Source organism: Carcharodon carcharias, chromosome 21 (assembly GCF_017639515.1).
Source record: "Carcharodon carcharias isolate sCarCar2 chromosome 21, sCarCar2.pri, whole genome shotgun sequence".
NCBI classification, from domain to species: Eukaryota; Metazoa; Chordata; class Chondrichthyes; order Lamniformes; family Lamnidae; genus Carcharodon; species Carcharodon carcharias.
The window spans coordinates 15,703,126-15,730,607 of NC_054487.1; the positions used below are offsets into that span (position 1 = coordinate 15,703,126).

The 27,482-nt window shown below is 44.5% G+C and overlaps 1 protein-coding gene across 2 annotated transcripts in view; it reads right to left on the reverse strand.

The window, feature by feature from the left end:
• The window catches only part of large1 (LARGE xylosyl- and glucuronyltransferase 1), a 473,246-nt gene that overhangs the window by 312,146 nt on the left and 133,618 nt on the right, over window positions 1-27,482 (reverse strand). For both annotated transcript variants that reach the window (XM_041215935.1, XM_041215936.1), the window contains exon 2: window positions 9,081-9,266. In XM_041215935.1, coding sequence (XP_041071869.1) covers window positions 9,081-9,186 — 106 coding nt within the window. In that variant the 5' untranslated portion in view covers window positions 9,187-9,266. The remainder of the gene's footprint in view (window positions 1-9,080; window positions 9,267-27,482) is intronic.

Here is a 27,482-nt window from a genome sequence, read left to right on the forward strand (position 1 = left end):
AGCAATGTGAGAGAACTCAATTAACATTAATGTACTTGGACTGACAAGATTACTAAAGCATCGCTCGGTTAATGACTATATTGATACTGATGTTAATTCAGTTCCTTCGCCTTATCAGTCAACAATATCACCTGCAAATTTCCTCATCTATTTGTGAAGGGAAAACTGACACTCCATGATAGAATAGCTATTACAGTCCGATCATATATTTTACAGGAATTGTGTTGGTACAAAACGCTTGCCTGTATTTCTGGACCAGGCCATTTCTGGAATGCACAAGAATGATTGACCTACATTTAGATATAACCAAGCTTTTGGAAGGCACTTCATTTCTGCAGTGCCCAAAGAAGGATCTGAATTTAAATAGCACCTTTCACAAACTGAAGGGGTCCCAAAACACCTCACAACCTCGAAATAAGTATTTTTGAAGTCCACTTACTGTTGTAATATAGAGAAATGCAGCAGCCAATTTGCACACAGCAAGGTCCCTCAAAAAGCAGAGAGGTCATGACCTGATAATCTATTTTAGCGATTTTCCCCCTTGTAAGGGGGCAATGGATCTTGGTCAAGACTTGTCCTCGAGAGGACAGGCGCTGTCTCAGTGTAGCGACCCATCTGATAGAAGGTGCTTCTAACAGTGTAGCCCTTCCTCAGTACTGCAACAGATGTTGGTCTGGACTTTTTTTTAATCCTTACTTGTGATTTAAACGCACAACCTTTTGACTCAGAGACAAGTGTGTTACTCACTGCCAAGGCTGACAAGTTAAAACCTAATGGTGAACAGTCACTGCTCCACACTCTCCAATTCTGTGAAATAGAGGGTCCACAACTAGATGCCTCATTAGTTCTGCAAGCTGTGTCATGGAGCCCAATATGATAGAACAACAGCAATCTTTTGTCCCTCGCTCCTCTGGATCATATTCTGAATTGTAACCTATAAAAGGTGGATCAAATTACATACATTTAAGGAGTTTGTACAACTCTCACATGATAGGGCCAGGATCCAAGGCGTCAAAAAGAAATTGCAATTGATCGTCAGGGTTAAACGAAGAGCAGGTTCTTTTTTTATTATTCTTTGATGGGATGGGAGTGTTGCTGACAAGGCCAGCATTTATTGCCCACCCCTAATCACCCTTGAACTGAGTCACTTGCTAGGCCATTTCAGGGGGACGTTAAGAGTCAACCACATTGCTGGTGGGTCTGGAGTCACATGTAGGCCAGACCAGGTAAGGATGGCAGATTTCCTTCCCTAAAGGACATTAGTGAACCAGATGGGTTTTTACAATAATCGGTGATAGTTTTGTGATCACCATTACTGAGACTAGCTTTCAATTCCAGATTTATTAATTGAATTTAAATCCCACCAGCTGTTATGGTGGGATTTGAACCCAGGGCATTAGCCTGGGTCTCTAGATTACTAGGTCCAATGACATTGCCACTGCCTCTCCTAGTTCATGCAAGGTCAGAGCATGCAACTTTTCCTTCTCTATTGGGTGTGGTGCCCTAGTAGTTATGATATTGGATGAGCGTTCCAGAAATACCAAGTTCAAATCCCATTACGGCAAGCCGGGGAATTTAACTGAATAAATCCGTCAAAAAGTGGGCTAGCCGAACTGATGTAAAAATCCACCTGACTCACTCATGTCCTTCAGGGAAGAAAGCTTGCTACCCAACTCAGTCTGGCCTGCATGTGACACTGGGCGCACAACGCAAGGTTGACACACTGGGTTCGACTTCAGCTCTGTGTAAGTGAAATGGGTTTTGAGTGAGTTAAAATCAGGCCCCATTGCTTTATGGCGACTAAAGAGGGGTAATATATGCTACCTTTCTAGTGCTGCCCACATCCCAATAAGTAAAAATAAATTCCCGTGGCTTGGAGTGTACAGTTCGAGCCAGTACGCTATTTGACCACATAAGGCATTACTCACGCGATTAACCCTGTCCTTACTTGACCCCACAGGGGTCAATAGATAACAATAAGGATCAGGCTCAGGTGATTTTTCTGCTATCTGGGCCAGAGGCAGGATCAATAATCAAAGCACACACGTCAATACCCCTGCTCAGACAAAAGAAGGCTGGGGTGTGAGATGATACCTTCCAGACTGAGAATCTTAGAACTTGTACAGGTTGTGCCTTAAGAGGTCAGACATATTCCATCAACATCATCCATCCTCTGTCCCTCTCTATCTCTGTCACCTCCTCCAGCCCTACAATCCTTTGTGACCTCTGCACTCGTCCATTACTGGCCTTGTGTGCATCCCTCCGCCCCCACCATTGGTGACCATGACTTCAACTGTCCAGGTCCTAAGCATTCAATTTCTCTCCCTAAACCTCTCTCCCTCCCCACCCCTCTCTCTAAGATGCTTCTTAAAATCTAACACTTTGATCAAGTTTTTATTCACTTGCTCATATCTGATATGGCTCGATGCCAAGTTTTGACTTGCTGCTGTGTGGCACCTTGGGACGAAAGCACTATCTAAATGTAAGAAGTTGTTGTAGTTATATGCAGCCAAGCCATTTTGGGAAGCAAACCAGTATAAACTGAAGGTCGCCTCATCAAAGCCACAGATAACTCAGACAAACAAAGCAACTATTCTCTTTTCTAGAGAAGACTGGCCTCAGAGACCTTCAAAATTATGTAGGGGTTTGATTGGGCAGGAGTAGAAAAGGTCTTTTCACTTGTGGGAGAGTCGAAAACTAAGGGTCATAAATATAAGCTATTTACTATCAAATCCAATACGGAATTCAGGAGAAACCTCTTTATCTAGAGAGCGGTTAGAAAGTGGAACTAGTCGCACTGCAGGGCATCATTGGGCATAGTTGCATTGTAGGGAAAGCTGGAAAAACTGGAGTGAGAAAAAAACCGAAGATCAAGCTGATAGAGTGAGGTGAAGTAGGAGGGAGAAGGCTCACGTGTAGCATAGACATCGGCACAAACCCACTGAAGTCTGCCATGCACACACCTGTTGGATTATGACTTCTATTGAATGTACTGCAATGCACAAGCCCATTAAGCCGAAGGGCCTGTTACTATTCTGTAAAATGCAATGTAATTTCCAGCTGAGATCTTTTCTTCTTTCTGTTCAAGTGCTTTGCATAAAGCTAACATGAGGCCAATTGTTCAATTTTCATCTTCAAGGGCTTCTCCTCACAATACGCACACCAATGATCTATAAACCCAGAATGAGGACCAGGTAGGAATCAATTTTCTGGCTGCCTGGGCAGATCTATTATTTTTGTAATAAGGAGAGATGACACGGTTAAATAAAGACTTGCTCGCCCCCGCACCAGTCAGCGCCTCTGAATCCGTGAAACAATATCACTGTCTGAGAGCCTTCCCATCCCCAGTCCTCACTGCTTGACACACTGAATTAGCTTCATAATCATTCAGCAACAACTCCCAAATAAAACATCGTCTGGAATGGCCCTGAAACCCTCTCAATAAGCAAATGATTTTTAAACAATTCCAATATCTGAATGGTACATTATAGTTATTCCCTTGAACAGCCATGCAAGTGACAGACATCAGCAAGCAATGAGCAGGGAAAGATAGCTTCTGACACTCCTGATCAAGATTAATCTAGCCAGTTAGATGATGGGAAACAATATTCGGCAGAATTGTGGATAATATTTTTTTTGTTTTATTATTGTGCCAGGTATGAAAGATTGGCTGGGAACTGATAAAGAATACAGCTCACATGTTTGTCTCTCAGAAGACTGTGGAATGGTTGTTTGCCATTTTGTCCTGGTAATACCATTTGACAATCAGCGGCTGGACACTGTGCTTGGCCCACTTTCTCAAGCATGGGTGTTGCCTATCTCTGAAAAGCTAAACTTCTTTTTAACCAAGTGCAACATTGGCCCAGGTTTTGAGCATTTTGAAAAAGCTTCTGAGGGACAATATTAATCGTCGTTTAGAAAGACATGGAAGGGTCATGAGGACTCGAAATGTCAACTCTTTTCTTCTCCGCCGATGCTGCCAGACCTGCTGAGTTTTTCCAGGTAATTCTGTTTTTGTTTTGGATTAATCAAGGGCAGTGAGTTTAGATTTGTTAAGGGGAGATCGTGTCTGACTGACTTGATTGAATTCTTTTGAGGACGTAACAAGGAGAGTCGATGAGGCTGACACTTGATGTAGTTTACATAGATTTTAGGAAGACTTTTGACCAGGTGCCACCTGACAGGCTGGTAAGAAAAGGAAAATGCTCATCACATACAAGGGAAAGTGGAAAGTTGGATCCAAAAGTGGCGCAGTGACAGAAAGGGCAAAGGGCAATGGCTGACGGGTGTTTTAGTGACTGGAAGGCTGTTTCCAGTGGGGTTCTGCAGGGTCCCTTGCTTTCTGTGGTATACATCAATGATTTGGATTGAAATGCATGGGGCCATAATTAAGGCGGTTACAGCTGATACAAAATTTGGCTGTGTGGTTGACAGAGAGGAAGAAAGCTGCAGACTGCAGGAAAGTATCAATAGGCTGGTCAGAAGGGCAGAAAAACAGTAAATGCAATTCAATACAGAGGTTAATGCATTTGAAGAGTGTTCTGGTCAACACATTACAGGAAGGATGTGATGACATTGGTAAGGTCACAGTGGGGATTTCAGAGCATGTTGCTAGGATTGGAGAATTTTAGTGATGAGGAAAGATTGGATAGGCTGTGGTTGATTTCTTTGGAATAGTAGGGACAAAGGGGAAATTTAATTGAGGTGTATGAAATTATGAGGGGCCTAGAAAGAGTGGATAGGAAGGACCTATTTCTATTAGCAAGGGAGATCAATAACGAGGAGTCAAAGTTTTAAAGTAATTGATGGAAGTGTTAGACGAGAATTGAGGAGAAGCCTTCCCAGATGGAGGTGAGGATTTGGAACTCATTGCCTGAAAGGGTGGTAGAGGCAGGAACTTTTAGTGCATTTAGAAAACACTTGAATATGCACTTGAAATGCCACGACCAAGACTGAGAAGATGGGATTAGACTGAATAGCTCTTCTTTTGGCCAGCACAGACACAATGGGCTGAATGGCCTCCTTCTGTGCCATGAACTTCTATGATTCTACGATTTTGCTGCCAAGAATATCGTGTTTAATGGCGCTGGCTGACATTTGTAACCCGTCTCCAGCAATTTGTGGTGAGAGAGATTCACCCTATGAATAGCTAAGGTTGACAGGCGGCCAGATGATTTATGCCATTCCACTGCTAGCCTTATGAAGACTGCAGCTTGCTCTCAATGCTTCATGAGCGGCAGGAAATTTGCACATTTGACTCGCCGCAGAAAGTTGGGGCTGGTACTAAACAGCAGAAGGACGGCTTTAATGACCAAATTTATGTTCCTGCACTGACACTCAGCCTGTCCGACCCAGGAAAGGAACAACTGAAACTTTGGTCTCATTCCTGTAGGTCATTAATTGTTCTTAGGGATGTTTTAAATTTTAAATGTTTAAATCTTCTCTTACCTGCCCCATCTGTCTTTTTGTTCTCTGACTCTCGATCCGATCTTCCTTTCCCATTCTTTGGGCAGAATTTCTTTTCCGGAGACCAAGTCCGGTGGAGGAAGCGAAAGTTGGAGTGACTTCCGCTGGAGAGCGGTGCAGCCGAACACACGAGATCTCGGGAAGCTCAGCTCAATAATTACCACAGCCGCAAGGAGCACATCAAATCTCATGGTGGGTAGGCTTCAATGTCCCGGCGCCATATTTGAATGGCACCCAGGCAGCATCCTCTCTGTTCCTTGACACTGCCCCACCCCCCCTCCCCTCCGCCTCGGTTTTACCTATCCTCTATGCCCAGCCTTGGCACAGAGTGTGTGACAGGCAGCCAGTATGTCTCCATGACAGTGTAAAAGGAAGACCAAGGCAGCGTCTACTGACCTGAGAGTCCAGGAAGAAGTCTACCTTGCCAAGTGCGTGCCACTTACGTAGTCGTGAGACAGAACGTTCTAAATTCCTGTGGAGTGCTTAATTTGGAGGGGAAACAAGATTCTGGTGCATTGGCCTTTAAATGAGTCTTCATGAGATGCAAATAGGGCTCCCCATACAGCTCCAGGGGACACTCGACCCACCTTTCAAGCTGCCATGGAAGTTGGGAGAACGAGATTCCAAACTAATTTCCTGACGTCGGGAAAATGATTTTTGGCCTCTCACCACATCCTGGTCCCCCACTTCCCATGATTCCCTCTGCTGGCGGGACTGGAAAATTCCACCCTTTATTATTCTTTCTGCATCTGACTTTTACACTAGTTCCTTCTCTATTGTTCCTCGGTTTCTCAATCCTTAGATCCAATTGTCCGAGGAGACTCTTGGTGCTGTTATATAAACAGAAAATGCCGGAAAAGCTCAGCACGTCAGACAGTTTCGATGGGAAGGGAGGAACGGGGTTAAGGGCTGGACTTCCACCTTCCAGGAGGGTAGCGGGAGTTGGGAAAAGTCCGCCTCAGGAGAAAGTGCCCGCAAAGGCAGGGTCTTCATTGCCAATGGGAGGGTCCGGGCTGAAGTCAGGCCAGCCAACCCAGGAAAGAGGTCAAGAGGCGGCCACAGGTGCTGCCACATGCCAAGGCTGTTTAAAAGGCCTACGCTGGTGCTGTGGGACTTCGTCCCAGTTAAAATAAAAACACAAAGGCTCTCTAACCCTCACCCTTCACACCCCCCACACACTCTCCATGCTCCATCCCATGCCACCACCCACCTTGTATGGCACCTCAAACCCCCTATGCCAAGTTATGCCCCTCCATTCACCCCCATGACGTCTCCTGCCCCCAGTGCTATGTCATTGCCATTTCCATTGCTCCTAAACAGTGTATAGTGGGTCAATGAACCTTATAGTGACCATAGGATGTGTTTAGGAAAAAAGCTCTCAAAAGTTATTCATTTATTCTTTTCACTATGTTAAAAAAAAGTCATTTCACTATAGGGCAATAAAAGTGTCAATCAACCAGACTCTAAGTATCAAAAACAGAAATCGCAAGCCCTTGAAACCACTTAACCTTGTGTAAATAAACATTGTGAACTTGACAGCAGAGATCAGGGAGCCAGAGCTATCAATCAAGCAATGTTTTCCCTGGGTCTCGGCTGTTTCAACAAGGGTAATGGATTCTCAGCCAAGCATACATAAGTTGTTTCCCAGTTTACCTGGACTTGATTTCTCCCACTCCCCCTCCCACCAGTCGCTCCTGATTGGGGTATGGCTTTAAGGACAATAATCAGTCTCCTCATTATTTAACCCAAGTAACCATTCTTCATGTATGAGCTCAGTGAATTGCTAGCAGGCTATTGAGCTGAAGGAGGAATTTTCTGTCCAGACTTCACAGCTTCATCTGTTTCAGTCCAATCAGCAGTCACCGAACAGTAACATTCCTGAGGACAAATGTACCATCCCAGGTGAAATTAGCTACCTCAGCACAGGCTGGGGAAATGAACTGGGATCCTCTGGAATTTGGACTCAACTCACACTAATTTTATCAACTGGCTGATCTCAGGAAACAACTGACCTCTTGTTGATCTAACAGTGTTTGTCGTGGCCTGCTGTTCCCAGCAATTCTGGTGATCAGCACTGTTCAAATGATGTCCTGCAATGTAAATCCAACTTGCAGATTTGGGCCATCCATCCCACACACATTGAGCACCGCTCCAGCCTCCTCCCCCCTCATCATGGTCAGAAGATGTACTCGCCCCATCTTCCCCCAACTCCTGGTGCTCTAGGGGACGGAACAGCGCTGGGAATTGTGGGGCCATGATATAAGGAACTCCTGCCCACAGAGGGCAGACTCCTTCAATGACTCACAGTAGTAGCATTTGGTGAGGCGTGCAGGAACCTGGAGATGTGCTGAGGAGGGTAGCCAGTGTGATGTTGGAAGGGAAAATTGGGGGAAGGAGAGGGAGACGATCCCTGAGGGGATGGAAAGCACCAACGCAAACTGATGGAATGGGAGAAGAGTGGAATTTTGCAACCTTGAAGGACCTTGATTAGGCTGCCTGCTTTAGCATAAGCCAGTTCCACAGCGGAGGCCTCAAGCAGGCCTAATGTTTGGCCTTTACCAATATGGCAGACAGCAGACCTGATGTTTGGCCTTTACCAATATGGCAGATAGCACACTTCCAGTTTGCAATCAGGATGTGCTTCCTGCATGTGATAGTGGGGACCATTTAGAGCTCTTGAAAAAAAATCGTTATGCAGCCAAATGTTTAGAACAATAACTTTTCCAAGGCAGTCATGTTGGAAAGAACAAAATACAACACACTACTCAAATATCACACAAGCACATATTAGCGACTGAGCAATGCTGCAGCCAGAATGTTGGCCACTACGACAAGTTGTTTCACATCCACCCGGTTGACGCAGGAGCAAAGGAACAAAGCTTAAAGATCTGCCAATGTTTTTGCCCCATTTAACCATTCACCCATTCTGGGCATTAGAATTTTCACTGTTTGGGCATCTACATCACAAGCCCAATACAGATCAAGAAAAACCACTCTCACCAGGATAGGCCATCCTAAAAGGGCTGTACTCAAACCACAACCCCATCCCCTCCAACCCACCCCATAATAGGGTTGCTAACTCTGGCTGGACATATTCCTGGTGGTTTCATCATATGGCCTCCTGTCTCCAAGTATCCCATTCCACACCCCTGCCATTAGGCACACGACATGACCATCACTAAGACAGCCTGTCTTTTCATGCCTGTCAGAAAGAAAACAGCCTTCATTAGCCAAGTATATGATCCTTCAGTCACTCAACAGCCTAACGGCCCCATCGCCCGTATTTTTATAATGAATGAACAAGAAGAAATGTTCAAATATAAAGCACATTTTTACCGTCCCAATGATTTTTCTCCCAGGTTACTCAATCCTGGAGGCTTGGCAATCACCATTGCCCCAGCACCCCCATATATCCAAGTCAACAACTAACAGCTTCTTACATGTCAACTGCTGCACCCAAACTCATTGACAACTCTCTGAGTGAGGAACATCCTGACATCAGTCCAATATTGAGTCCAATCACTCACCAATCGCCCCACCCTGGTTTGCTGAGAGAGGGGAGGTGCAGAGCAAGAGGTGCAAGTATGACCGTGGGAAATGGGTGTGACACTTGCCTTTAAACGTCCCGGAGAAGAGGTAAATCCAGGTGAATGCTGGCACGAAGAGAACGGTCAGGGTGGCCGCGAGGAACTTCCGGCGCCCTCTGCAGATTCCCAGCATCCTGGGGAATGTCGGAGTCAGGTCACAACGCTGTTCCTAGGTGGGTAACATCAGATCCTCAGCAAGGTGCATGTTAGTCCCTGAAATTGAAAGACAGGATCAGTTGACAACTTGCTGCGATCAGCGAGTGGGCCCCACACCCTCTCGAAGCAGCACTGGCAGCTCGAATGGAAAAGTTTTGCAAGACAATCTGTCCATTTTGTTAACATGCTGCATGTAGTGGCATAACAACAATACAAACTGGAGTTTAACCCAGGGCACTTAAAGATCAACTGTCAAACCGGGTGTGAACCGGAGCACCTTATACAAAGTGATCAGGTGAATCGTGGTTATCACCCTTGACTGACTCCAAAATAGCCCAAGATAAACAACATAGCCATGGTGTTTCATTCATAGTGGGTAGGGTTGTGCACCCTCCTGTACTGTCCTGCTCTCTCCAGAAATTAAAGATCAATCTTCTTCCATGAGTAAATCTGAAAGGCAAATTGGATCACACTGTCCCAAGGTCTGTGTTCCAGCTCATTTTCCTCCAGCCAGCGCTCTAGCTCACTGCCCATGGTCCCTGTTCTGGTCCACAGCCCTGGCCCATGTTCTAGATACCCCCACCCCAGTCTTCATTCTAATCCAATGTGCCCAAGTCTATGGTCTAGATCACCTCTCCCCAGTCAGTGTTCTAGATCACTGTCCCTGGTCCCCTCTATCTGTGTTCTAGATCAACAAATAGACAAATATGCACATGCGCAATGTCTTGACTGATGCAGTTGGTAAAGCGGAGTTACTTAAAAATCCCAGAGGGAAACTTTAAACAACTGTCATAACCTATAATTTTAAGAATTATGTTTGAGATGCGACTCAGGAATCAGAGCACCAGTTCTTGAGGTTTTACATTAAACTAGTTGAAACATTTTATTAATTTACACAGATTAAAATATATACACATTGCTACAAATTACTACTACCATAACTTTTAACAAATTCCCAAACTAATCTCCATTAAGGCAACAGCAACCCATAGACTTAACCAAACACCAGGCAAAGTATTTTCACCTTACAAATTCAAAAATTAGATTCTTTTCACTGTGGAGCCAGTTGTAGGCTTACAGCTGCCTTTTGATCTTACATTGCCTCTGCCCTGCACACCCAAAAACTACTGAAGTTATACCAACCACCACTGATTGAATTCAAATTCTCATTGTCTCACCAGCCTCTTCGAACTTCACCTTTTAACAATGAAACCCCATTCACTGTACCAAATTTTATTAGTAATGTAAACATATTGCTTGGTAGCTGCTAGAAAGGCGTCAAGTTTTAACCCTACTTCTTTAATGCTCTATTCAAAAAATGCAAGTGCTTGCTATCTCTCTTACATATCAAAACTAGAACATGTCAAAGCACCCAGACTAGCTGGCTTTAAACCAATTAAGAACACCTACGGACTAAACCTCTATTTTGAAAGAAAAATATTTTTCAAAATATTATACACATTAATAGCTTCATGACACGCAGAAACACAAACACACACACACCAGTCCATGCTCCAGATCACTGTTTCCAGTCCATAATCTGGCTGACTAGTATTGAATTGAGGTTCTGGGTCATTGCTCTCCTGTCTATGTTGTAGATCATGGTCCCACAGTGCATGTTCTGGAACAGTGCACACCAGTCTGTGTTCTAGCTCATTATAACCCAGCCCACGCTCTAGACCAACACCCCCAGTCTCTGTTCTAGATCACCGCCCCAGTTTGTGTTCCAGATCCCTCCTGAATGTGCTCTAGTTCATTGTCCTGAGTCTGCACTCTGAATCCCCCCTGTCCATGTTCTAGACCACAATACCCCATCTATGCTCTAGATCACTGTTCCCTATTCTCCTTTCTATGTCCCCTAGTTTGCATTCTAGATCTCTATCTCCAGCCTGTGTTCTAGCTCACCATTACTCAGTCTTGTCTTAGCTCACTGTTCTGCAGTGCAGGTTCTAGCTTGATGTCTAAGTTCATGTTCTAGCTTGGTCTTTGCTCTTTCAAGAGTACAACGGGTTGTGGGTGGTGGTAGGGGGGATTGGCAATGGACACCAAAACCTGTTGATGCTTTTTATACACTAAGGAGCTTTGATGATTTAATTATGAGGAGCCTCTTAAGCCTTCCTTATATATAAAATACTGCTTCAATTCATGCAGGCACAAGATAACAAAATCTATCCCCATTTCTTTACCAGACACAATGACACATTTTCACTTCAAAGCATTCCATTCAAATAATCCCTTCCTTAAATCTGGACAATGTAGAATACCTGCTCTTTTAAAAATGGTTGCCTTTCAGAAGCATTTTCATCTTCCAGCATCTGTTTTGTTACAAAATGCTGCCTGTATATTTTTGAGCAAGCAATTTACTTATCAAGATCAGGCTTGATGCTGTGCTGAAATGGAAGTGTATGCCTCTCCCTGCTGAGGGTTATTATGCATTAATATTTGAGAGACAAAAAATAGACATCATAAAAATAATGGGTGCCTTTATGCTAAAATAATCCACTATTGATTTCGAGCTGCCTGTCTCAACAAGCGTTAATCTTGATCTCAAAGAATCATATCCTATTTTGCACCAAGAACAAGTTGCACTTTGAAGTAACGTACCCAAGGTGTTTCACAGGAGTTTTAAAAACAAAACTTGATACCAAGCAAGAGGAGGAGATATTAGGGTGGATGACCAAAAGTTTGGTCAAAGAGGCAGGTTTTAAGGAGTGTCTAAAGGAAGAGAGAGAAGTGGAGAAGCAGAAAGGTTTAGATGGAGAATTGCAGAGCTGCCAATCAATCCTTACTGTCAGGACAAGCATCAGGAATGTAATTCATCTAACAGGGAATGGTGTGAAATTAGGATTACACTCTCCATTGTTTATAGCAGCCTTGTGATTGTTAATGTAATTTGATCACTATATACAATGGATGACCAAACCACAGGGATAAGGAACTAAACACTTTTTTAAAAGCCAGGAAATCTCACCTCGCAAGTGCTTCTTCTAAGTGTTGGCAGTAGGGTCCATAATTTCATCATTACAATAATCACATTTGAAAGGGTTTCACATGTTGATCAAAAGTTGAAGACCCAAATTTGCATGAAATGAGTTAAATCTTTTCAATTAGTAAGCTTTTTTCTTTATTCTTTCATGGGATGTGGACATCACTGGCAAGGCCAGCATTTGTTGCCCATCCATAATTGCCCTCGAAACTGAATGGCTTTCTCAGCCATTTCAGAGGGCAGTTAAGGGTCAACCACATTGCCGTAGGAGTCACATGTAGGCCAGACCGGGTAAGGATGGCAGATTTCCGTGCTTAAAGGACCTTAGTGAACCAGCTGGGTTTTTACAACAATCACTGATAGTTGTCACAGTCACCATCACTGAGACTAGTTTTATATTCTAGATTTATTAACCAAATTTCAAATTCCACCAGCTGCTGTGGTGGGATTTGATCCCACGGCTCCAGAGCCTCCAGGTTACTAGTACAGTGACTTTACCACTACACCACTGTCTCCCCATGCAGGGTAACTTGGGACATAAAGAACTGCATGAAATGGTCTGCACACTTAATGTGTTATAAGGAGCACCCTTGTAATTGAGGTCTACGGGAATGGCGAATGGTTAGCTGTATTTGCTCAACATAGGCATCCATCTGGGCTAAATGTGGACAGTGCAAGTGTTGGGGATTGTACTCTTACTTCTTCCATTTCTTTTCCATTTACCAAGGAAAGGTTGGGGAGGAGTGGCCACACCTACTTCAATGGACTTCAAGGCTCAGTTTATTGAGAGACTCACATTGCAAACAATGCAGCTCAAATCTTTTCACAGACTGAATTCCTAACGAGACAGATAAGACTGCGTTCAGAGAAAGCTCATCAGTCTGAAACCTTAGCTCTGTGTCGCTCTCTGTTTACAGTGCCTGACCTGCTGAGTAGCTCCAGCAGTGTCTGCTCAAAATATTTTCACTATCTTCATGCATCAAGCCCCGGATGTCTTCTACACTCCCTACTGCACACTTGCTTGCTTAGTTTTACCTCTCCCCAACCATGGTACAGTTGGAATGGACTGCAAGGTATGGAGTTGATCTACCAAAGATCACCCCAATCTGTGCTGATTCTCCCTCTGGCACCTTGGGCTTGTGTACCTGGACAGTGAGCCTCAGCAGGTTAAGCAATAATGAAGGGAAATGCAGCCCTGCAAACCCTTTCCTGCCATCACTGACATGTGCAAAGATCACTGGATAACAACAAGGGGCATTGTGGTCAACTTTACCCTTAGTAATCCAGGATCCTAGCAGCCAATTGTGACATCTCAATTTTGGTTGCAAAGGGAGAGCAAAGAACGTCAAACAAGTTTCAAACAGAGAAGGTGGCTGTTCGGCTCATTGTGTCTATGCTTTCCCTTTACTTGTGCAGTGGAAAACTACTAGCTTTCTCTCCAGAGCCCTATAACAATCCCGAAATAATCGCACTGCCCTGCTCTCTCCCATACCCCTTTATTAACACACAGAAACAGAAAAAATTACAGCATAGAAGACTGCCATTCAGCCCATCCTGTCCATGTTGGCCAAAAAAGACCTATCCAGTCAAGAGATCATGTGTTTCTGTTGATACGGTTGTATCATTATTGCTAGGCTAAGCTCTGAGGCTTATTAATGGGTTAGTTCAGGAGGAGTCTGGTTAGACAGGCTGAAGTGGAGTTTGATTCTTTGTTATAATAGATTATTTCTTTACTTGATCTGTTTTTTTTTCAATGTCTGTATGTTTATTTGGACAAGGTTAAGACCTGTTAATTGGGGTAAAGCTTCTGTTATCAAAACTATGAATGGCAGAGTCTGATTGACACTTTTATCAGGTTGTCAGAGCAGCAGTTTTTTTCAAAGCTGTTTTCTCAATGAGTGTTTCTCTAAGTGCATTTCAAGACTTGCCATTGTTACTATATGGCTTATTGTTTCTAAGTGCAGAGTGGGTGAGTGGGCATACAGGTGGTATGCGGAATGGGAGGGTAGATAAGGGGGTGTGTGCTGTGAGGGTTGAAGGACCTAACAGCCTTTAATACAACAGGGACAAAGCGCCAGAGAACTCAGACAGGCCTTCTAAGCAGCCTGCCGTGGTGATTTCCTGCCTCCATGGCAGCATCCAAACTTCTTCCAGGGTCAGTGGGCCCGTCTCGAACCCACCTCCAGAGCAAAAATAGTGCATGTGGCAGTCATTTAAATGGAGACGGGTCTGCTTACGCATCCTGTCTAGTTAGTGAAAATCCATCCCATAGAGTCACTATGGCACTGAAGTGGGGCGATTTGACCCATCAAATGCATGCCGGCTCTCTGAAGAGCAATCCAATCAGTCCCAATCGCCCGCTCTATCCCTGTCGTCCTGTAAGGTTATTTTGACCATGTGTCCATCCAATTTCCTGTTCAAGTCAGTCATCATCTCAGCTTCCACCACCAGTGAGTTCCAGGTCATTACCACTCACCCCGGAAAAAAGTTCTTCCTCACATTCCCCTGTACCTCTTGCCCAAAACTTTAAACTTGTGTCCCCATTCATTGCATCAACAACTAAAGTGAACTGCCTTTCTTTGTCTACCTTATCTGTCGTAATCTTTACACCTCTATCAAATCTCACCTTAATCTCCTTTGCTGCAAAGGGAGCCCCAGCCTCTTTCATCTAACCTTGTAGCTAAAATCCCTCATCCCTGGAAGCTTTCTGGTAAATCTCCTCCGCACCATTTCAAGCACCTTCACATCCTTCCTAGAGTTTAGTGACTAGAACTGGGCACAATACTCTAGTTATGGCCTAACCAGAGCTTTATACAGAGTCAGCATAACTTTCCTGCATTTGTACTCACCAAGTCTAAGATTTATGCTTTGTTGACCAGTCTCTCAAAGATCTATGTATATGGACCCCCAAGAACCTTTATCCCTACGTTCTTTGGCACTGTGCCATTAAGTCTATATTGCCTCTCTATACTCCTTCCATCAAAGAGCACCGCCTCACACTTCTCTGTATTAAATTCTATCTGCTACTTGTCTGCCCACGCTGCTGACCTATGTTCTGTTGCAGTCGGTTAATGAAGGTGACACCATCAGCCACACCTCCAGGTTTCGAAGCATAGGCTCTTTCTTTCTCTGGTTGAAATATTGATCAATATCTTTCTCTAAAAGATGCAATGGCCTCTTCCTCAACCACTCGCATTCCATACTAATGTCTCTCCTCACTCTCTGAGTGACTTCTCACCACTGTCTCCCCAACAGAGGGGACGGTCTTCCATACTCACTCATAGGAAATTTTCATATAATTTTACACACATTAAACTTAATCTCCTCACGGTCTCCTGCCCCCCCCCCCCCCCCAGTGGAAATTGCCCCAGTACTGGCACAATGGCTCACTGTTAAGATCAGTTGCCTCTTCACAGCATTGGCATCATAGTACAGATTGATCTACAGCCCTCAACACCATATAAAGCTCTCCACATCTGAATATACAGCTAATGCCCACTGTTTAAGGTCACATACACAGATTGGCCATTGGCAATGGAAGATGCTCGGTGCCTGTAGAAATACATTCCAGCAACAGCCAACCATTCCAATAGAGGAGAGACAACTGGAGAATAACCTCAGCCATTAGAGAATTCTGACAATTTTATTGCACTTGCATAAGTGTTCTAATATTCAGGAAAAATTCCAAGGCAGCTGATCTCTTGCTATTGTTCCATCTGTGTACAATTGTAAAGTATTGAATTATTCCCCTGTCACTTTAAATACAATACATAAAATTCCTGGAACACTTCCAGAACCGCATTACCTGGACACTTAAGAGTAAACGTTGGAGACAATGAATCGTGATCCAAACAATTATCTCCTGTACGTACTTCTCTGGCACAAGGGCAAGGTTAAAGTTTACTGAAGTGATCAGATAATCCTTTGCAATAAATTTATTCGGTAAGAGTTGGACGGTCAGATGAGAGCTTTCATAAAATATCACTGTATAAATTTTGAGGCTCAGAATGCCTTGCCTTTGGAGAGATGTGTCTCAGGCTTCCGTAGCCTATATACACAGGAGGTAGAGGGTACGCTGACATGAAACAGGATTCAGTACCGCTTGCAGTTCAGATGCTGTTGTGAGGTGGCTTTACGTACTGTCAGGATGTCTATTTGGAAAGGGACTACTCGTTCAGAATAGCTCTTATGTCCTGCAGTTCAGAAGGTTCCAAGTTCATTTCTTGGAGCCAGTTGATTACAGGCAGTGTCGCTCAAAATGACTAGAATGATAGCAAGGTTCAAAAGGGCTAATTTACGAGGCATAGTTCAGGTATGTATCCCCTGGTGTGTGGAAAATAAATGGGTGATCTAATTGAGCTGTTTAAATTTGATTAAAGGAGTTGATAGAGCAGATAGAGTGAAATATATATTCTGGGGAGAGACTCCAGGAGCTCCATGGAGGGGGCATAACCTTAAAACTAGCACCAGTGCTTTCTGGGTGATGGCAGGAAGAAGCACTTCTTCACACAAAGGGTAGTGGAAATCTGGAACTAACTCCCCCAGAGAAGCTATTGAAGGAGGAGATCAATCAAGTATGAGATTGAGAGATTTTATATCAAGGGTTATGAGCCCAAGGAGGGTACATGGAGTTAAGATCAGCCATGATCTAAGTGAATGGTGGAACAGACCCAAGGGGCTGAATAGCCTACTCTTGTTCCTATAACTAGCCAGAGGTAATGGTTAGAATCCCTACAATTGATCTTACTGCCCTGGGTTTTCAGGGGGCAGGGGGAATAGGGTTGCCAACTGTGATTAAATGTATTCCTGGAGATTTAATCCTATGATTTGCCCCCATGTTCAAACCATTATTCAACCAACACATGCATCCTTGTGACACACTGCCCTCCTGGAAAGCAAAAAGATTCATTGCCCAATTGGACGGCACTTGACGTTCGGCCAAACTGCTTTTTCTCCCCCAATTTCAATATTTTTATAAAGAGAAATGTTCAAAGGAATTTTTTTTAAAACTTTTTTAATGTTCTGATAATTTTTCTCCAGGGTTGCACACATCAGTGTCCTGGAGATTGATCTTCAATTCCTGAAGACTCCAAGCCAATCCTAGAGGTTGGCAGCCCAGGGGATGTGGGGGTGTGGGAAGACTCTAGGCTTCCTGTTCCCAATTGCTACCCAGATATCAAGTGAAGATCTTGATTCTCACATACACTTAAAGTGCTGGGTCTGCTTGCTCTAAAACAATGAAGATTCAGAGGTGACCTGATGGGGGTTTATAAAATAATGGACCCACTGACAGATTATTACAAATTGGCTAATTAGACAGGACCAGGGGAATTCATTTAAACTACGCAAAAGGTAGAATAGGATAGCTGTTAAGCAGTTTGTCATCTCCCAGAGAGCAGCGATCCTCTGGATGGTACTGCCAGCTTGTGTGGTGAGATTTAATCCTATGATTCGCTGACTCTGCATAGAATCATAGAACAATACACAGCACAGTAGGGAGTCCATTCAGCCCATCATGTCTGTGCTTGAAAATGCTGTCCATTTAGTTCCACTCCACTGTCCATTCTCCAGAGCCCTGAAAAAATTTCCTATCAAGTATTCATCCAAGGACCCTTTTTAAAGTTATTATTAAATTCGTCTCCATAATCCTTCGTGCATTTCAGATCATTTAGCAAATCACCCCAAAAATAAAAGTGTCCTCAGGTTGTCTCTTGTTTTTTGCAGCTACCTTAAGCCTATGTTCTCTAGCTAACGATGCTTCCGCCAATGGAAATAGTTTCTCCTTATTTACCCTTTCAAACTAATGATTTTGAAAAACTCCATCAAATCCCCCCCTTAACCTTCTTTAAAAGGGAACAATCCCAGCTTCTCTAGACTCTCCACTTAAGGGCAGACTTTCATCTCTGCATGTTCGTATGACAGGATTGGGTCAACTGCGATGCCCGCCATGGTTGAATACACATGTCTGCTAGATCCTGTGGAAGCCAGCAAGAGTCAATCTCTCCAGCTGAGGAGAGGGAAGTGAATGGCCCTGTCCTCTACTTGGATAACAGTCCATGTGGAAAAGGTACTTCAGTTTAGCTCAACCATCAGCTATTGCCATCCTACAGGTATAATTGGGGTTCTTAAACTTGACACTGCACTCCAATTTGTCTGGGAGTAGGCAGCAAAAATGGCTTCATGTTAAGACCCCTGCTCACTGAAATTTCCATTCAACTTGTGTCAGCCATGGCTCAGTTGGTAGCACTCTCCACACTTTTGACCCACACAGGGCTCTGGGATCAAGGCCCACTCCAGGGCTTGGGCACAGAAACCAAAGGTGCCAGTCCAGTGCAGCACTGAGGGGGAGCTGCACTGTTGAAGAGACAGTCCTTTTGGATGGAGTGCTAACCCAAAGCCCCCATCTGCCAACTTGGGTGGATGTAAAAAAGATTCCATTGGACTATTTTGGAGAGGAGCAGCAGACTTATCCTTGGCTTTCTGGCCAATATTCATCTTTCAATCGACATCACAAAAAAAAACAGGTTACCTGGTCCATTATCATTATTATTGTTTGTGGGAGCTTGCTGTGCACAAATTGGCTGTGTTTTCCTACACTACAACAGTGACTATACTTCAAGAATTACTTAATTGGCTGTAAAGAACTTTGACAGGTCATGTTGTTATGAAAAGTGCTATATAAATGCAAGTCTTTCTTTTCTCCCTTTCAACTTTTTTATAGCAGGTAGCAATGGAATAAGATGAACATTAAATTGGGCATGATGCAAGTATAGTGCACATCACATTTCCATCACCAACAGGAACAGGAGGTGACGATTCAGTCTCTTGAGCCTGCTCCCCATTCAATCAGATCATCATGACTTCAACTACATTTACCAACTTTAGCTCCATATCCCTTGACATTATACTGAGCAACCAACTATCGATCTCCATCTTAAAAGCTCCAACTGACCCCCAGTATGTACAGCCGTTTTGGAGAAGTCAGTTCGAGATTTCCACTAGCCTTTACGTGAAAGTGCTTCCTAATTTCCCTCCTTAATTGCCTGGCTAGAATTTTAAGACATGTCCCCTTGTTCTTGATGTGTCCCCACCAGAGAAAATAGTTTCTCTATATGTGGCCTAGTGAACCCTCGATCATTTTTAAACTCGATCAGATCACCCCTCAATCTTCTACACTCAAGGGTATACAAGTCAAGTTTCTGCAACCTGCCCTCATAATTTAACCCTATAAGCCCTCCACCCAGTGGTTATTTTGATCTGACAACCAAATCCCTCCCTCTGCTGTTAATTTTGCAGACTTCCATCATTCAGCACCACTCCATTGTCCCATATCCTCCAACACAGGGGGGCGACCGTGCTCCTGGATTGTGAAACTCCTCTCCGAGGCCTCTTATTTTATATCACTTTCACAAGCTGTTCATGTTGGAAAACCTAAGTACGGCTTTCCTGCTTTTTAATTTCCTGTGGGGATTGGGAGTGTCGAGCAAAACCTTCCACAGAGGATGGCAAGTTGCCAGTGGGCGGGGAATGGGTAGTGGTGTACCTGGGTAAGTTTGTTTCCAGACAGTGTCTATGCTGTTCTTCAACCGTCTCCATCGTCGTTTGTTGTCCCCCAGTGCCACAGCCATGATCTCGCATTGCTGTTTATCTCAAGTGTTTCCTCGGGTATGCAGAGGGTGGGGGCAATGCATCAGGTAACATTCAAGGGTTTCTCTCAGCTCTTGGCGAGCTTCCACTTGGGCTCGAGAGGCACAAGGAGAGTACCTACTTGTCGTTTAGACTTTACCCTCTCCAACATCTTGGGACAAAGTTTCCTTTCAGCACTCTCTCCCAAATGACTATAGTCAAGAACGCCTCATGAATAGAACTGTGTGCATGATCTCAGCGTGGTTCAGTAGATCCTAACTAGTGTGCGAGTACACTGGCTTTGTATTTTCAATAGATCCTCATTCACTCCTCCCTGATCCCACATGACATGCACATACAATCCAGGCTGACACTCAGTGTGGTGATGAGGGAACTGGCAGATTCTTCACATGAACTTTCCCCAAGGTTCTGAATGCCTGTTCAGATGGATGGTAAAGGATCCCACATGATTTGAAAAGGAACAAGGACCCAGCTCAATGTCTTGCCTATTCCTGCTCCTTACCAGCAGTGACCCCTTACCTGGTTGCTGCTGATGGGGAGCTGCTGACTCAGAATAACTAATTCATTTCCGTATGTTTACTGCACTTCACAGTTAGCACATGTGAACCAACTGAAGAGACACAATACGGGCTATTTCATTGCAAGTCTCTCTTCAAATCTCAACTTCAGTTTTGCCGTTAATTGACTCCAAAGTGGATGCTGAAATTTAAAGAATTTATCCTTCAATAAAAACTCTCATTTGTCCTCTGCATCCCTTTTCTCTATCCCTCAATCCCTTCCCTCCTTATCCCACAAACCTGGCCCCAATTCCTCCTTTTTCTCCCCCTTAATATCTCCTCCTATTTCCCACAAGTGATCCTCTCCCTAACCCTCAATTGTCTCCCAATCTCTCCTATTCCCTATCTCTCTTCTTTCTCCTCCCCGTCCTTCCTCCTCTCTCTCTCTCTCCCTTGATACATCCTCCCTTTTACCCTTTATCCCCCAATTTTACTTCTCCTTCCATCCTTCCTCTCCATCTCAGTCAATCCTCTCCCAAATTCCTATTCCCTAGTCCCTCTTTTCTCTCTATCCCTCCTTTCCCTAACCCTCAATCCCTCCTTTCCCCAACACTCAATCCCTCCCTCTTGCCAAAAAGTATTTTTTCCTAAGCTGATTTATACCATCTACATTCTATGTAACGCACCCATAACAGTGTCAAATCCTATTATGGATTGGGTGAAAACCTTCTGCTCGACATCCCTTCTCACTCCTACACTACTAACTTTTAAATTCCACTCCCTGGTACTTGAACCCTTCAGCAGAACAAACAAATGACTTGTATCAATATGGCTGACTCTCTTCATAAGTCTTCAATTCGCTCAACTTGAAGTCTCAAAATTTCCAAAGAAAACAATGTCAATCTCCTTCAACGCTGCTCGAAGCTTAAATACACATGCAAGTTGGGTAAGGTATATAATGAGGAGAGCAAACAGTCGATGAGAGGGCAGTTGGTGGAGGATGTTGGTGGGGATGTCTCCGATATCTCAGTGGCCGTTTGGGTGTGCTTGTAGCTCTCAGATAGCGCTGCAACCACGATCCAAAACCATTCAGGTTCTTCTGTACATGTATTGTGCACATTTAATGGCTTCCTCCTGACCCCCTCCTCCACCACCCACCACCCCCCCACCCCCCACCACCACCACCAAGGAACATGGGCTCAGAACCAAAGCCCCGATTTTATAATATTCAATTCTTCCGCTGTTTGATTGCTGACTGAAGAATGGGGTTACAGGAATCTCAATTCACACAGCCAGTTCACTCTCAAACTGCTTTTGTCCCTAAATCCTGGATCCCAATATGAAGAAGAGCATTAGTATTAAAGATACCAGCATCTGCTGCCCTCAAAGAATAGCAAGGTGACAGTTCAGCAATGAGATTAACTTCCGAAAAGCAGTCAAAACCATCCAGGTCGACTTGACTATGCTCACTTCCTTTGACATCAACTAAGCTGACAAACAATTTCTCTTTCTCTTCAATACCTCCATGAAATTGTATTCTGAACTCTGCAATGGAGGAGATTGCCCAGTCGACAACTCCCCATTTCACAGCTCAGGCAATAGGGCAGATTGATGTTCGAGGAGGCAGAGGGGAGAGACAGAAGGAAGCAGACCCTCATGCATCATGTTGCTTTCACTGTGCTTACTGAGGAGACTTCAGAGCTCTGAAGGTGCAGGCCACAGGCTATGCTTTTTGCAATCCTTTACATTCTAAATGTGCATGAATGCAATACCACAGAGTGGCATGTTTCTCTCTTTTTTATTTTTATAAAGATCCCACATATGCCCTTGTGGCTACATATCAAAGTATGAGCTAGCTGTGACGGGGGACTGATTTCTTCATCTGTTTTGACTTTTTAGTGCAGGGCCACTTCCATACTGCTCCAAGGAAATGATTCTCAGCAAAGTGACTGAAATGCAGGCAGGCTTTGTCTCACAATGCTGACCAGGCACACTGGCTCACCTTTCAGAAGGCCCATTGCTTTCATCTCTCAGCTGTCACTCATCACTATAAAGGCCACTTAAATACCACTGGAAAACTAAGTGAATATTAACCAGTTTGAGACGGCATTTAAATTGTCTCTGTAGCTTGACCACTGTCAGTGAACAGTGCTGGAAACAGACTGTGGCTCAGCTGGTGATGCTCCCACCTCTGGACCAAAAGGTCACTGGTTCAAGCCCCAGTCCATGACTAGAGCACATAATCTAGGCTGACATTTCAGTGGAGTACAGCAGCATTGAACATGGTATTGCCTTAGAGAGGGGCTCTTCCGGCTGTTCAGGCAATGTAAAGGATCTCACAATGTTACTTAATGCAAAGCAGGGAGATCTTTCTCAATGTCTGGGCCAACGTTTCTCCCTTCGATGGCCAATACCATCGAAGCAGATCAACTGTCATTCGTTTGTGGGATCTTGCTGCGCATAAATTGGCTGCTGCACTTGTCCCCAACGACAGCAACTTTGAATGTAATTTGTTGCCAACAATCATGGAATCACAGAATCATGGAAAGTCCCTATGGCACAGAAAGAGGCCACTTGGCCCATCGAGCCTGCGCCAGCCGAATGCCGAGGATGCAATTTTGTGCAACGTAAATGCAAGTTCTTCCTTTTTATGAGACTTTTGAATAAAACATAAAACTTCAATTAAACTGTTTCCCTCATAACAGTCCCCCTCACTACAGTGGTGTCACTCCAGGAACAAGTACGAGCACTTGAGCTACTGTTACAAACCAATGCTGCCTCATCAATATTGAGCTCATATTTCTCACATAAAATGGTCTGAACAACATTGCCAACATGCAAAACGCTAATTGATTTTTAAAGATCAGTATTTTTGAAGTAAAATTTTCCGAATTTGGTTTTGACAATTTAAAAAAAGTGTCTCCGTGATACTTAAGTCCCTCGACAGTCCAAAACAAATGTGTTTGTTAGATTATGAAAAGCACTAGACTTGAGTAAAAAAAAGAGTTCCAACAGGCAGCCCTGCACCTTCTGGATTGACCCCTCTCAGTCTTTTCTTAACACTTCAAACCAGCATGGATTTGAGGCAAATGGGCTTCCTTAATTTTTTTATTCTTTCAGAGGGCGTAAGCAGCATTTTTATTGCCCATCGCTAATTGGCCTCAAGAAGGTGGTGGTGAGCTGCCTTCTTGAACCGCTGCAGTCCATGTGGTGTAGGTACACCCACAGTGCTGTTAGGAATGGAGTTCCAGGATTTTGACCCAGCAACAGTGAAGGAACGGCAATATATTTCCAAGTCAGGATGGGTGTGTGGCTTGGGGGGGAACTTCCAGGTGGTGGTGTTCCCATGCTTCTGCTGCCCTTGTCCTTCTAGGTGGTAGAGGTCACGGGTATGGAAGCTGCTGTCGAAAGAGCTTTAATGAGTTGTTTGAGTGCATCTTGTAGGTGGTACACATTGCTGCCACTGTGTGTTGGTGGTGGAGGGAGTGAATGTTGAAGATGGTGGAGGGCATGCCAATCAAGCAGGCTACTTTGTCCTGGATAGTGTCAAGCTTCGAGTGTTGTTGGAGCTGCATTCATCCGGTGGAGAGTATTCCATCACACTCTTGACTTGTACCTTGTAGATGGTGGACAGGCTTTGGGGAGTGAGGAGGTGAGTTACTCGCCACAGAACTCCCAACCTCTGACCTGTTGTTTATTTATATGTCCAGTTCAGTTTCTGGTCAATGGTAACCCCCAGGATGTTGATAGTGGGGGATTCAGTGATGGTAATGCCATTGAATGTCAAGGGCCGATGGCTAGATTTTGTTCTGTTGGAGATGGTCATTGCCTGACACTTGTGTGGCGTGAATGTTACTTGCCACTTGTCAGCCATAACCTGAATGCTGTCTGGGCAAAGACTGCTCTAGTATCTGTGAAGTCACAAATGGGGCTGACATTGCACACTCATCAGCAAACATCCCCACTTCTGAACTTATGATGGAAGGAAGGTCATTGATGAAGCAGCTGAAGATGGTTGCACCGAGGACACGACCCTGAGGAACTCCAGCAGTGATGTCCTGGAACTGAGATGACTGACCTCCAACAACCACAACCATCTTCCTTTGTGCTAGGTATGAATCCAACCAGCGGAGAGCTTTCCCTGATTCCCAATTACTCCAATTTTGCTAGGACTCCTTGGTACCAAACTTGGTCAATTGCTGCCTCGATGTCAAGGGCAGTCACTCTCACCACACCTCTAGAGTTCAGCTCTTTTGTCCATGTTTGAACCAAGGCTGTAATGAGGTCAGGAGCTGAGTGACCCTGGCAGAACCCGAACTGAGCATCATTGAGCAGGTGATTGCTGAGTAAGTGTCTCTTGATAGCACTGTTGATGACCCGTTACATCACTTTCTTGATGACTGAGAGTAGATTGATGGGTCATTGGTAATTGGTTGGGTTGGATTTGTCCTGCTTTTGTGTACAGGACATACCTGGGCACTTTTTCCACATTGCTGGATAGATGCCAGTGTTGTAGCTGTACTGGGGCAGATTGGCTAGGGGCACAGCAAGTTCTGGAGCACAAGTCTTCAGTACTATTGCTGGAATGTTTTCAAGATCCACAGCCTTTGCAGTATCCAGTGTCTCCAGTCATTTCTTGATATCACCTGGAGTGAATCGAAATGACTGAAGACTGGCATCTGTGATGCTGGGGACCTCTGGAGGAGGCCGAGATGGATCATCCACTCAGCATTTCCAGCTGAAGATTGCTGCAAATGCTTCAGCCTTGTCTTTTGCACTGATGTGCTGGGCTCCTCCATCATTGAGGATGGGGGTATTTGTGGAGGCCCCGCCTCTAGTTAGTTGTTCAATTGCCTACCACCGTTCATGACTGGATGTTGCAGGACACCAGAGCTTAAATCTGATCCATTGGTTGTGGGATCGCTTAGCTTTTTCTATCCCATGCTGCTTTCACGCTTCTGTGCCGTAATGATTTTATAATCCTCTCTCTCTCAACAATTTGCTCATGAAATTCTCCCTCCCAACTCAGTCCAATCTGATTTGGAGCTAGTGGCTATCAGAGATTGTGAAGAGTTTGCAATTACTGCACTTAGCCCCATCCCATCCAGCCCCGCCTCTTATTTCAGTGTCTCATCACAGAGCTTTTGGGAACTTCACTTCTCCCATGTAGAAGGACAACACATCAAAGTGAAAGGTCTCTAACAAGATGTGAAAGGGAAGATGTTAAATCATTTAGCAGGGGAGCTCCTTCGGTGTGAAATGCTTGGCCAAATCTTGTTTCTCATGTGGTTTTGAAAACAATCCTATAAATCACAGTGAAGGGTGACATCCAAGTAAATACAGGATCTTGTAAGATGTCACAACGCTCTCCTTGCTGTCTCCAACAGGGACAGGGTTGCCAAATATTCAAGAATTTGTCCCTTCAAATAATTACAGCTGTAGCTGCCCATCGCCTACTGACTCAAAATAACATCCCAAAGACCAAAAGGCCCCAAGTCGATCAGAGTCTATGAGCTGATCTCAGCAAAGCAAGAAGTCGAGATTTAAAAAAAAACTCACCTCAAAGGCCCTGGGTTAGGGATGAGGGAATCAAAATGACGCAGGGTTCCTGCCCCTATTTGTAAATCAGTGATCCCTGACAGAAAGCTTTGGTGCATGTCAGCCTTGGCAGCATGAATGCCTATGAGTTAGAGGGTCATTGGTTCAACTGTTTCGAACTTGCAAGTTTTAATAACAAAATTTAGGCTGATACTTCAGTGCTGTACTGAGGGAGAACAGCATTGTCAGAGGTGTGTCTTTCTGATGAGATGTTAAAGTGAAGCCTTGCCTGCCCTCCCTGGTGCTCAAAAATGATCGCAAGTTATGATTTGAGCAGGAACAGAGGAGTTCTCCCAGTGTCCAGGCTAACAGTTATCCTTCAATCAACACCTAAACACAACTGAAGCTGGGCAGTTATCTCATTTCTGTTTGTGGGGCCTTGCTGGGCACAAATTGGCTACATTTCAACAACAACTTGCATTTATATAGCACCTTTGATGCAATAAAGCATCACAAGGCCCTTCATCTAAACATTATAAAACGAAATATGATACTGAGCTAAATGCTGGGTCAAAAAGATAGGTTTTAGGGAAAGTAGGAAAGAGAGGGAGAGAGGCGTAGGAATGAAATTCCAGAGGTTAGGACCTCAGCAACTGAAGGCATGGCCATTAATAATGGAGTGCTTAAAATCGGAGATGCACATGATGCCAGAATTAGAGGAGCACAGATATCTTGGAGGTCTGTAAGGCTGGATGACATTATAGAGATAGGGAGGAGCGAGGCCATGGAGGGATTTGAAAACAAGGTAGGAATTTTAAAATGGGGTGATGGTGGTGTAGTGGTAATTTCACTGGACTAGTAATCCAGAGGCCAGGCAAACAGGTTCAAACCCCACCATGACAGTTGATAAAATTTAGAATTGAACACTAGTCTTAGTAACGGTGACCAATGGTTGTTGTAAAATCCCATCCCTTTCACTAATGTCCTTTAGGGAAGGAAATCTGCCATCCTTACCTGGTCTGGCCTACATGTGACTCCAGACCCACAGTAACGTGATGAACTCTTACTGCCCTCTGAAATGACCTAGCAAGCCACTCAGTTTGGGGCAATTAGGAATGCGTAACAAATGCTCACCTGCCCAGCGTCGCCCACATCCCATAAAAGAATAAACGTCAAGGCTTAACAGGAAACCAACGGAGGTCAGCGGAGATAGGGGTGATGGGTGACTGGAATGACATTTGGTGCAAGTTAGGACACAGGCAGCAGAGTTTTGGGTAACCTCAAGTTTATGGAGGGTAGAATGAGGGCGAACAGCCAGCGGTGCCCTGGAATAGCCGAGTCTAGATGAAACAAAGGCTTGGATGAGAGTTTTAGCAGCAGATGATGTCACCCAAGGGCAACAGAGATAAGAAATAGGAGGGGGCCATGGGTAGCTCCTTGCGGAAACACCGGAGGTAATGGTGCGGGAGTGGGAAGAGAAGCCAATGCAGGTAACACTCCGGACATGATTAGATAGATAAGATCGTGAGGGCAGTTCCACCCAGCTGTATAACAGTGGAGAGCCAGTGCAGGGAGGATAGTGTGGTCACAGTCTAGATTCACATG